The sequence below is a fragment of the Engraulis encrasicolus genome, chromosome 11 (genome assembly GCF_034702125.1).
Source record: "Engraulis encrasicolus isolate BLACKSEA-1 chromosome 11, IST_EnEncr_1.0, whole genome shotgun sequence".
Taxonomy (NCBI): domain Eukaryota; kingdom Metazoa; phylum Chordata; class Actinopteri; order Clupeiformes; family Engraulidae; genus Engraulis; species Engraulis encrasicolus.
The window spans coordinates 30376554-30389275 of NC_085867.1; the positions used below are offsets into that span (position 1 = coordinate 30376554).

Below are 12722 nucleotides of genomic sequence, written 5' to 3' on the forward strand. Positions count from 1 at the left end.
GGGTGTGAACCTTTAAGAGTATTGCATGTAGTAACAGCAAAGGCTTTCTGTTCTACAATATTCTATTCTATTCTATTCTATTCTATTCTATTCTATTCTATTCTAAACTGCCTCAGTGAAAATGGAGAAAATTGTGAAATTGTGGAGAAAATGAAGAAAACAGTGAAATTGTGGAGAAAATTAAGAAAACAGTGAAATTGTGTCGTGTCATGTCCCTTTTAGAAAGGGCACAAAGGGGGACATTTTTTTGTATCTTTTGTAGTCTGCCCCTACCAAGAATAGCTCCAGTGTCTCCACGACTACAGCAAAGGACAAACTCACAGGATGCCCTTCCACTTCACCTCAGAGTTTGTTCATTCGCTTTCTTTCTATCTATCTATCTATCTATCTATCTATCTATCTATCTATCTATCTATCTATCTATCTATCTATCTATCTATCTATCTATCTATCTATCTATCTATCTATCTATCTGTCTATCTATCTGTCTGTCTGTCTGTCTGTCTGTCTGTCTATCTGTACAGGTCATATGGATGGATCGGAGACAAAACTTTATCAGTAGAAAGGAGCAGGCTGGATGAGGCAAATGAACTTGAGCGGGCAGGAGCCACTACGTAAAAAAAAATACCAAATGAATGGGGATCTGGATGTCATTCTACAGGGGTAGGACGTGCTGTATATTTTCGCGTAGGATTGGGATGGGACAAGAGGGAAAATACACTCCTTCTGGCCCTGCCTTGGCCAAACCGTAGGGCACTTGTCTACCATGCGGCAGACCCGGGTTCGATTACCGGCCCGGGTCCTTTACCGGCCCTTCCCACGTCTCTCTCTCCCCACTTGCTTCCTGTCACCACCTTCCCTGTCCAATCATAAATAAACTCAAAAAGACCACACAAAAAAGAAAAGAAAAAGCACTCCTTCTGTTGTACAATTATCCTATTGGACCAAGTCCAGAGTAGTGGAGGCCAAGTGTATTTTTGGTGTTTTTTTGGTCATCCAGGTCAAAGGTCATAACCCCATGCACCTCCTACCTGACACGCTCCGGGACCAACATCACACCAGATGAGGGTTAAGTCACACCAGCGAAGTGTGAAGGCTTTTCACATATGTGCTTGGCTCTACACAGGACCAGTACAGGGTGTAAAGCGGTCGTTAATTACGCAGAGTTGTTACCTCTTAACACGACACATAATGAAAACAAATTGGTTTTAAACACACACCATTTGTCAACTGCCACACTGGGACCACTCCAGTAGGTGTGTGTGTGTGTGTGTGTGTGTGTGTGTGTGTGTGTGTGTGTGTGTGTGTGTGTGTGTGTGTGTGTGTGTGTGTGTGTGTGTGTGTGTGTGTGTGCAGTGTAAGACTGATTAGAGGGCCTGTAAGATTTGTATCACAGTTTTACAAACTTGGCATTACAATATAGCCTAAGAAACAAAGGGGTAGCATAATGTGGTGCAGTGGCGTTAGTCAGTGAGAGAGAGAGAGGGGGTCGTGTATGTGTGTGTGCGCGCGCTCCGTGCGCGAGTGGCGTGCACCGTGCGTGCGTGCGTGCGTGCGTGTGTGCGTGCGTGCATGCATGCATCTGTCTCCGGAAGGATCATTATTAGTGTGTGTGTGTGTGTGTGTGTGTGTGTGTGTGTGTGTGTGTGTGTGTGTGTGTGTGTGTGTGTGTGTGTGTGTGTGTGTGTGTGTGTGTGTGTGTTCAGTCACTCTCACTGAGCCACCATAGCCACCATGCTCGGCTGATGAACATGAACATGGCATGAATGAATCCTCATACAACATCTAACATCTAACTCAGAGAGAGAGAGAGAGAGAGAGAGAGAGAGAGAGAGAGAGAGAGAGAGAGAGAGAGAGAGAGAGAGAGAGAGAGAGAGAGAGAGAGAGAGAGAGAGAGAGAGAGAGAGAGATGGGAGTAAATTAGATTGAGTATCAGTGAGTATCGGAGATTCAATTCCTCCCACTGATAAGCATGGATAGATAGTTGGATGAATGAATGAATGAATGAATGAATGAATGAATGAATGAATGAATGAATGAATGAATGAATGAATGAATGAATGGAGTCACTCCTGCGATTCCTCTAGCCTCTAGTTCTCAATCCATAATCCTCCGCTGGTCATCCTGTTCTCAACCTTTTTTTGAACAAATGCCACCTTTAACATCGTCATAAGCCTGTCATAAGACTGTAGAGCCCCCCTTGAGAAACGCTACTGTTGGCCATCTCCAACATCCTCATCAGCTCTGCAGTAGTTGTAGCTGTCACTCTGTGTCTCACATTTAAACGGGAGTGTCACGTGAGGCTGGCCCTTGCAGTGCATGCAATTCTACTTCCTCATGCTCCAACTGACAGAGAGACGGTCAGTCCAAGGAGTTGCAGGAATGCAGTTGTATTAACTTGAAATGGATGTTAAATTTTACATCTACATTAGATTAAGGTACACTGCACACTGATAATGAGTACAAACGTTTGTACATACCTTTTGAAAAGTAACATTTTGAACAATGTTTCAATAAGCACATGTTATTTCCAAAAAGTCATCTGTAAAATTGAAGCGGAATAATACCCCCTGGTGGATGTACTGTATACCCGTAAGTGCAACATCTGTTGACCTTACCAAAACAGAAAGGTTAATAATATACACTTAAATGACATACTGTTCCTTTTTTGTGAAATTACGATGTTGTAAAATTGAATAGCCTACACGCCTATGTTGAAAATTCCATAGAGAGGATCATAATCCTCTTCAGTAGGCCTACATATTGAAATGCATGTTTCTTTAGGTGAAATTCAGCTTTGTTATGTTGACAGCATTCATGCAGCCCAAAACCATGCCAGTCCCACTACCATGCTTGACAGTAACTATGGGACATTTGTCTTTGTACTTCTAAGCTATCTAAATATAAATCATCTGAATCTAAAACGGTCTCATCAGAGACAAACAGACAAACAGAAAAAGAATACATATTGCTGGAACCATGTCCTGTGGTCTAATGACACCAAGGTAAACAAGTAAATACAAAGAAGAGTGTCTCATGCTTACTGTCTGACAGCTTGGTAGTGGGACTGACATGGTTTTGGGCTGCATGAATGCCGTCAACATTGGGAAGCAGAATTTCACCAAAAGAAACATGCATGGGAACATGTAGTCCTACCATGTACATGGTGCAGATTATGATCATCATGATCCTCTCTAAGGGATTTTTATATAGGGTTGTTCACAAAAATGGAAAAATGTGTCATTTAAGTTATAGCCTACACATAATGTTAATGTTTCTTTCATGTTGTAAGCTCAAAGGATGCTGTATTTAACTTACTCTATGCACATTTTGGAAATAACTTGTGTGCTTATTGACATATTGTTAAATGTGTTACTTTTCAAAAGGGGTGCACTGCTCTCATAACTGGTGTGCACTGTATATGCCCGTAGGTCTATATGTACAGGTACTACATGACTGTGCAGTCTTGAGTTTGCAGTCTATACAGGTTGAATGCCCATGACAGTGCAAACTCTTCATGAATGGTTCCAAAGTGCACAGGACTGGACTTTGACTTGAACCCTTGCTTACTTTTGCTTAATGATGATTCAATGCATCATTTTTCTCTGTGTGAAAAAAGAGCGTTGATGTCAGGTTTCACTGCTGCTAAGAAGACTATACTGCAACAATGGATACACCCAGACACAAATCTTAGAACATTTTGGATAGTCTCTTTTCACTATATAGTCTGTTTGGAAGGTACAACTGCAAAGATTAATAAGACAAAGGAAACCACTGTTAACACTTGGATGGGCATAGTTGCTGCCCTTAAAGACCTTCTGTGAAGTCCGTCTCTCTGAGTTTGCTGCCAGCCAGCACGAGTTCAGAGTGTTATGGGGTTTTTTTGTACTCTTATCCACAAGGTACCTCTTTGATACCTCTTTGATGTATAATTTTTGAAAAAAATATTATAAAAAGACAATCACAAAAAAATTAATGGTTCCAAAGTGGAGCAAAGTCATCGGTCAAATTGAAGAGGAATAACACCCCCTGGTGGATGTATACCGGTACAACATTTTAGGTCAGTCTAATAAAGAAACTGAAATTTTGAGAAAATATGCTTACATATCTGTTGTTGTATATACACAACCTGTACATACGAAGAGCTTTGTTGCAAAATTACTTTTATCCAATTTGGAGCATTTTAGGAAATTTACATTTTTGTATTGACCATTGCATTGCCGAATGCATTTCATATAGGTTTAAAGGTGTTCTCAAAATATTTGAATGGCAAGCATTAACACAGATGAAAGAACATCTGAACAGTCATTCCAATAATAAAATGCAGTTTAAGTCATTTTGCAACGAAACATTTCATAGCTTTTACAAATTCTTTACATTGAACTATCTTTCATAAAGGGATACTATCAGCACGATTCAAAATGAACACACAGGCATGAAAAAGACTCATTACATACACATCCCCTCAAACATCCACTGGGAAAGACTAGATAGTAGTATGAACGACACGAGGCATATCCAAGCCGTTGTTATGATTTATTGAAGCTAAAAATGTACAGCTTTGCAGGTGTTCAAGGTTCCCATTATTTACCTGCTCTTCCACAAGAGCATGTAAACCCAGGAGAAATGTCCATTGATAAAAACAGCATAGACTTGCTTTTATCCATTTATCCATTGCTTTTATCCTTTTATCCATCACTTTGTGATCAAAATAAATAAATGCTGGCGTGTTGGCCTCTATACTCTGGGTACAGAACAAGGTCTGCTCTGGTGTTCCCAGACATTGTCGGACAGCAGCTCCAGAGGTTGTGACTAGGCCATTACTCCATGACATCTCCATACACTGTCTTTTTAGGACCAGCAGGCTCGGCAGGGGCAGGGGGCTCCTCCTCTGCAAAACACACACACATTTCCGATGAGATTCTAAGGGCCCTACGGTCATCATTACTGCAAAATACTGTCCACCCAGGCAGCCACCTCTCATGTCAACATACACAAACATCCACACTGACAAACAATACTACAGTACAGACAACAAACAGTCATGTAAATAGCCAAAATAAAAAAATCACACCGACATATAGTCAAAAGACAGAAACTGTGATGAAGGCATAGAACATTAGATTAGAGGTAACGCGGAAATTCACGACAGCAGTGGAAGATGGCACAGCCTCCATCTTCTGTAGGTAGACCTGTGCTCTTCAGTCAATGCAAATCAATGGAGATCATGCCCAGCTCTGTCAAAAAATGGTCTAACACTATGCAAATATGAGGTGACATTAATATAGGACCAGATTTGAAGTGTCGGGCTAAATATCTACTTAACTATCTACTTATCGACTCAAGTCAATAAAATACATTTTAAGATCATTTCATATTAGTTAAGTAGATATTAAGCAGTGCATTTCAACTATTGTTCTTGCACAGTGTGTCGATGGAAATTGTCACATTAAATTATTGAGCCATTTTTCGACAGGCGTGACAGCTGTGATAATGGCTGCCAGGATGGCTGTGAATAAGGGGGCGGTGTCAACTCTTGTCTAATGTTCTATCTCTATGGATGTAGGCCCATTAAACTCTAACGGCCTCTAATGTAAGCCCGTCATCAGACCTGATTATGAACAATATTCAAAAGAAGCCTCTTCAAAGATATATATTTTTTTAAAGCAGGCTCCAATGTGCCTTAACTTTCTTTGGGACAATTGAGTACAGTATTTATACTTATTCATTTCTTTTCTACACACCTGGGACCGTTCTGTCTGGATAGCTTCCAGTCTCGAGATAAACCCACAGGTCTGTGCATTTCTTTGTCTCCCACCGCGTGACAGCGTAGCTCCCAAGAGAAGAGGACACTGAGGGGGGATGTTAATACAGAGAGATATGGATTATTATGACACATTGTAGAACTAGCCTATGGGTGGGGTCCAGAAAGTTATTCTCAGTGCTGCTCATTATGACAACCGGAATTACTAATGGGATGCACACATGGTCATGTCATTACTCAAGTGTGTACAAATTCCCTGCCATATCACAATGGCATAGCCTATTTTCATGGTGAATGTGTGGGTGTACCAGGAGTCACTTGCATAGACCTACCTATCGATACCAGCAGATTCCATTGAAGAGGATAAGGGAGTCTTTTTTGCACAACTCTTTGAAGGAAAAACAATGTACCCGTACCTGAGAACAACAAATGCATTTGGTTGTTTATATTGTAGATTATTGTGCTAACGTTACAGCCTAATTGTCATGCAACAAAGGAATGTTACCCACCTACAATAAAAGTACCAACTCCTTTCATGAATGCATGTGACTGGCAAGCTGCATAGCGTTGCAAGCCCTACAGAAAAAATGTGAGCAGAAATCAAGCCACTGATAAAGATGCAGGCTACACTGTAACCTCTGAGTTTCAAACTAAATTGTTAGGCTGAGATCACAATGTCACGATGTCCACTCCACTCACCGGATGTTTTGCCGCAACAGCGTCATCCACTTTGGTCATTCCAATGTTAACCATGATTAAATATGTACATTAACCTTCGACAGAGGTGCAAAAGCGTGATTGTTGTTGTTATCTAATTTTGTAACTTCCGCGTGCAGAAGCGAAGAAGTTACTGTAACAGCCTCTACTGACACCCGGTGGGCTGGATGTGGAAGCACAGGTTCAAAATCCATAGTAGGCCTACATGGAGACTGGTGTGGGTTGTCACAGTTTTTTTTTTTATTTTTTTTTATCTTAAATCTCATTTCAGGAAAAACAGTATATTGCCAGGAAACCATTTCTATACAGGTTCGTTGCTACATTTGTCAGGTAGCCTATGTGTATAGTTTTAGATTCCATAGAATCCATTCTCTTCAAAAGATATGGGCTCTCAAAGGCGTTGCGCAAATGTGACACCCTATCTGGTTTGTTGTCACACTGTTATTATAAAGGGGGGAAATGGACAAATTTAACATTAAATAAAAATGGTACAACATTTATAATTTCAATGAAATGATGTGAATCTAAACCTAGCTCATGCATACAGAATCATCACAAATGGCTCATTTAGGCCTACTCTACTTCTTACACGGTTTAGAACTTTAAAAATATCTTGTGTACTTCACACACAAACTGAATGTAAAACATCTCATGCTATGGCTAACAAGTATTGTGACAACCCCTGTAGCAGTGTGACAACCAACCCCAACTGACATCTTTAACTCTTTTGGAGTCTAGCTCCCACATGGATTGCCCTAGCTAAGAAAAAAAGAAACAAAATGGTTGCTTACTCTTTATACTTTCAAATGGCCATACTGATTTTGATGTCAGCCCATAGTGCAATGAGTGAGAAGGAAAACTTTAGAATCATCTCTGTATACCAGCCTGATTATCATCGACGTTCAAATCTCTTCGAGACTTGGTCTGACCAAGAGCATAACAATTAACGTTTCCCAAACGGCATGGTTGACCTGCCTCCCTTGCTTATGGTTGTTTGCTTATAGACAAAGTGGGAGGAGTTCCCATATTTGCGGGAGCTCAGGAAGTTCTTGCATTGCTCTTGACCTGACAAGTAAAAGATCTAATTTCAAGTCTACTCTCTGTGAACAAACCTGTGTCTGTCTGTGTCTCTGCGCCCACCCGCGGGCGATGACGGCCAGCGTGTGTGACCTAGGGCAGATGTTTATGTGTTAAGTGTGACTTTTTGACCTTCCTCTTGACCTTGCGTGCCGACCTCGGGAGACAGCGGAGACGGGGTGACCCACTGAGTGGTAGTCTGACGGCTGGGTGAGTAGAGACATCTGAGAGTCAGACAGACAGAGGCAAAGACAAACAGACAGACAGACAAAGAGAGAGAAACCTGAGATGCAAGCAGAAGGACAAGAGACCTTTTCCGTAAAGATCTGGTTTGCGTTAAAAGGCTGCTGTTCACCAGACCACCTCTGAGAAGTGAAAACAAGATGGACACTTGGGGCCCATAGAACAAAAGCTCTTTCATCAATATAAAGCAATTACACTGCAAATAACTTGTTTTAAGTAGCATTGATTCTACATATTTCTGATGTTAAGTAGGCTATGATTAAAATGAAAAAAAAAATGGATGAGAAAGATTGTTATCTTGATAAACAATGTATGTATGTATGTAAAACTGTTATGTATAAGTGACAGACAAAAGTGGCACTGAGGTGCCATTTAATGCAATTGTGGTAGGTTATGAAAAATCCAAACGCAGGGCTTTGGTGACCTACATTTTACTTATGCAGGCTATTGTTCATACATTTGATTTATTACAGTAGCCTACATGTTTAACAAAATGAGCTGCATGTATTACAGCCACTGGTACAGTAAATTGCGTCTGTGAAGATTCAAGCTCCAAAAAATACTCCAACTCTTTTGACTGCAGTGTAATGCATTAATAACCCACTTAACAACTAAACCACTAATTGTTATGTCTGACTGACCAGTAGCAGGTCACGTCCAGGCCGCTGTGGGGCCTGCTCCTCTCCCAGGAGATGCTGCAGGCCCTCGGCAGCAGCAGGAGCAGGGAGACGCACCAGGGAGACGCACCTCCTCCTCAACCTCCTGCTCCAACAAAGGGACACAGCGACAGCTCCTCACACACATACTCACTCATATAACACACACAAACACACACGTGTACACACACACACGTGTACACACACACACACACACACACACACACACACACACACACACACACACACACACACACACACACACACACACACACCAGAGATGAACAGATAGCAAAGCACATGCACATTGGAAACACACATATGGAGGCATGCGGTCTTGACAATGTAGGGAGTGGGACCTTACGTAAATGTGGTGTGATGATGTCTTTTTTGGTTCGAGGCAGTGCTGCTGCATTTTGGGGGGCTGAGGGGCGTTGGGAAGGGGACGCTAGTAACTGTCCAGACCAAGGTGAATGTTTTTCACATGTTTCTAAAGGAGCATATAAACGAAGTAGGGTGTCGTATATTTCTCATTACTTTTATATTACTATTATATTATTATACTATTATATTTTAGCTGGACAACTCCCAGAGTGATTCTGGCCAAAATAATCATGACCAATTCCTCCTACTTAATTACTAACTGTATCTACCTACCGGTATTTACATTTTGGTCCATGTGTACGACTAGGTAGAGGCTGATGTCTTACAACACTACCACCTATTGTCAGGGAGTGAGATAGCCCCACGGTGGGGTATTAAAACACACACACACACACACACACACACACACACACACACACACACACACACACACACACACACACACACACACACACACACACACACACACACACACACACACAGGTTGAATAAAAAGACCTCAGTATCAACTGTATTTATAGTTAATATCTGGCTATTTTTCTTTATCACCATGGTCATAAAACATGATTATAAAACAAGAATGTATCAAAGGGCCAAAAGGCAAATGGCCATATATTGATCAGTAGATCTATTTATTTAATTGGGAAATTAAAACAAAAAACAGGCTAAATATTTCAGCACATTTGGCCAGGTTTTGTAATTAGCCTACTTCAAAACATGTCTAAGGACAATCTTATTTTGTTCTTTTTCAAGAGTGGCTTAACATCCTATCTCCTTATTCCCCTTATACTGCCTGTATATTTTACCCAACATTAATTTCAGCCTTCAGTGTCTTCAGGCCCAATTTTGCCTGTAATATGTATTCTCTGTATGTGTGGAAAAAAAAACAGTCAAGGATTTAAGTGTGACAAAATACATTTTATTTGTTGCGATTCCTCTGAAAGATGTACAAAAACCTCTCTTTCCACGTCTTTCAATTCAGACAGCCATGGCATAGACCTATTAACACCTTCCAATCTAAGCAGCACCTATTTTATACAAAATCAAAGGCACAAACTAAAATGTCAGGTGTATCATAGAAACTAATTCACATAGACATAAGAGAACTCTACTATGCCGTGACGCAATTTGCAGGAGACTGGCACGGTGGTGCCGGTGTGCACATTGGTGGCGCAGTCGCCCAGATGGTCATTGAACATCAAGTCCACGTCCCACACCTCCAGTTTCAGAACCTCTCCGACTCTGCAGTTCGGGAAGATGAAGGAGACAATCCAGGACGGGTTGGGGTGGTCCCACATGTAGCCCGTCTCGCCGCCGAAGGTGTTGCCACAGAACACCTTGACATATGTGTCAGGTGGGCTCCATGCGTCGCCATAGAGTCCGAAGCCACGAATGCCAAACACCTTAACATCAGCATCAGCCAAGCAGAGTACAGACAGGGCAAGCAGTAGGGTGGACCAGGAAGAGGCCATGGTTGATCAGAACAGATGACAGGTCGAACACAGGTGGATCTAAAACAGCAGATTTAAACACAGCACAGAGAAAAAATCCATATATTAATTGACCTACCATCAACGCAATCTAGAAGGATTATGTTATTCACTCTAGACATTAGATTATGATGAAAATGATTGCCTACCTAGGCCCCTATGTGGTCAGTGTCGAACCCAAGGTGTGTTTTCCCTCAAAGGTGTTTGAACTTATATTAATATAGCAACACAGCCGAGTATCTTTTCATTGCTGTGTTTCACGGCTTACTCCCAGAGTAACCTGATTTACATCATCTGGCTACGTCATCGTCTACGTCACGCGAGTGGCGTTCCGCGAGAGCATATCAGATGGCAAGAGTCAGGTAACTCCCCGACTGGTTCTGGCCAAAAACAATAATGACAACAAGTTCTGGCCAAAAACAACACACAAAAATAACAACCTGCTAGCCCTGACCAGGGGTTACATAAGTCTGATAACACTTAAAGGTAGGCATTATATATTAAGGGATTAATGAACATTTATATAAATTAAATAGATGTTAAAATGAATGCATCATGGGGATGTTGACTTGCTGGCTTCAATGTTGATAAGCTGATAATGTATTTGGTATTCAATCCATATGTATTGTGTAAATATAAAGTGTAAATATATTGTGTAAATATAAAGTGTTGGCCAGTTGCTGTCACAATTGTGTTTTTAAATTCAGGAGTGCTAATATGTGGACCTAGTTAGGAAAATATATAGATTTTTATTTTTTAAATGGGAAATGAGCTATTGTAGACAGCGATCAGTGTGGATTCATATTCATTCATCATACATTAGAAGAACATTTAATAATAACATTGACTATGCCCAAAGACAAAATAAGGATATTGTTTTGATAAAATTCGATGCAAAAATTGTTTTGACTTAGTAAGTTGGCCTTTCATGTTTTAGGTATTTTACATCAAATATTTTGTTCATGGTTAAAAGCAATTCTTCTGGACATCATGCCATTTGTTTTATTCTCAAAGTTTTATTAGGCCTACTGTCCAGAAGAATTAAAATTCAAAGAGGAACTGGACAAGGAAATCCTCTTTCAAGTAAAATTACTCCAAAAAATGAAATGTTATGTAATGGCTTATTTCTGCAATAAAACAAATAACAAAACCATGGGAGCAAAAATACAGGATAGCTACATGTCTGAGTATAATAAAAAGAATTCTAAACATGGATAAACCCACTTTAAGCAGCAGGAATAAAACAACTCAAATAATACAGATTATAGAAGATATTACAGAAAAATGATTATATGTCTATGGAAAGCTATTAAAATTTAAACACATACTAGAACTGAAATAGTATATACATGTATAATAGTAGTATATTATAGTAATGTAATAGTATACATTATAATTATGTCACTATGGATACCCCCACCATCACTACTACCACCACAGCCACCAACCTAACTCCTGTATTTGTACTCTTTTTTTGTGTGTATCTTTTGTGCTTCTTTTGTGTTACTGATGTCTGTTTGTGTGTCTTGGGTGTGTTTTGTGTGTCTCATCCCCCCACTTTGTGCTTACTTTTTTTTTAACTTCTTCCTTTGTAGATACCCCTTTTGGAAAAAGAAAACAATATTGCAAACTGGAACCAGAGGAGATCACTTTCTTTGTGTTTACTTTTTAAAAATATTTTCTTCTCTTCCCTTGTTCATACCCCTTTTGGAAAAAAAGAATGCTAACTAGAATCAGAAGAAATTAGAGGTTAATAATACAAGATTTGCAATAAAGCAATTTAAAAAAAACTGTTGCTTACACAGCAGCACAGCCGTGTATCTTTTCATTGCTCTATTTCGCAGATGGTGTAACTCCCAGAATGGTTCTGGCCAAAAACAATTACGACAACAAGTTCTGCCAATAACAATAATGACAGCAAGTGGTTCTGACTCATGGCAAATGAGAAATGAAGAGCAAGTGTTGAAAAAAGCACACAAAAGACTACACATTTAAGCATTTTAGTCCAGGAGATTTCCAAGGAATTTGGCCATGGACAAATTGTGAGGTGTATCTCTAGACACCTGCAGAACCCACAGTAAAAACATCTAGATCTATAATCTATTCTGTATAGATTTTACAAAAAAAACACATGTTTTCCTTATATGCATTTTTCCTTTGGACTTTTTGAAACATCTGCGTTTAGCTCAATTGATTTCCCCCTTAATGTCTTAACCCCACTTCTGCCCAGTACTTTTCCTCACCTTTTCCTCTGCCCCAATCTGGCTACAAGCCCTGACCACTTCAAGCTGTCAAGCCGCAAACTTACAGGGCTGGGGGCAGAATAACATTGTACATATTGAGTTGGGGGTCCTTTCAAATGACTTTGTCCTGGACCCAGCCCATGGGTGT

At 40.3% G+C, this 12722-nt stretch overlaps 2 protein-coding genes across 2 annotated transcripts; both read right to left on the reverse strand.

The window, feature by feature from the left end:
• Positions 1–4517: 4517 nt before the first annotated feature.
• tmem141 (transmembrane protein 141) lies at positions 4518–6643 on the reverse strand. The gene is made up of 5 exons (XM_063211304.1): positions 6464–6643; positions 6274–6340; positions 6097–6180; positions 5745–5852; positions 4518–4891 (listed from the first exon to the last, which is right to left on the reverse strand). Exons 1-5 carry the CDS (start codon positions 6515–6517, stop codon positions 4821–4823), a joined length of 384 nt encoding a protein of 127 aa, XP_063067374.1. The 5' UTR covers positions 6518–6643; the 3' UTR covers positions 4518–4820.
• Positions 6644–9744: 3101 nt separating this feature from the next.
• Positions 9745–10656, reverse strand: LOC134458927 (perforin-1-like). The gene is made up of 2 exons (XM_063211305.1): positions 10481–10656; positions 9745–10352 (listed from the first exon to the last, which is right to left on the reverse strand). Exon 2 carries the CDS (start codon positions 10311–10313, stop codon positions 9924–9926), a length of 390 nt encoding a protein of 129 aa, XP_063067375.1. The 5' UTR covers positions 10314–10352; positions 10481–10656; the 3' UTR covers positions 9745–9923.
• Between the last annotated feature and the right edge of the window lie 2066 nt (positions 10657–12722).

Bases quoted from the DNA above. Each gene is read 5' to 3' on its own strand.
- tmem141 (XM_063211304.1), bottom strand. From the start codon at position 6,517: ATGGTTAACATTGGAATGACCAAAGTGGATGACGCTGTTGCGGCAAAA. The intron at 5,853-6,096 runs GTAGGTCTATGC...ATCCCCCCTCAG, and splicing joins GAATCTGCTGGTATCGATAG to TGTCCTCTTCTCTTGGGAGC. The intron at 4,892-5,744 runs GTGTGTAGAAAA...TGTGTTTTGCAG, and splicing joins TCCAGACAGAACGGTCCCAG to AGGAGGAGCCCCCTGCCCCT.
- LOC134458927 (XM_063211305.1), bottom strand. From the start codon at position 10,313: ATGGCCTCTTCCTGGTCCACCCTACTGCTTGCCCTGTCTGTACTCTGC.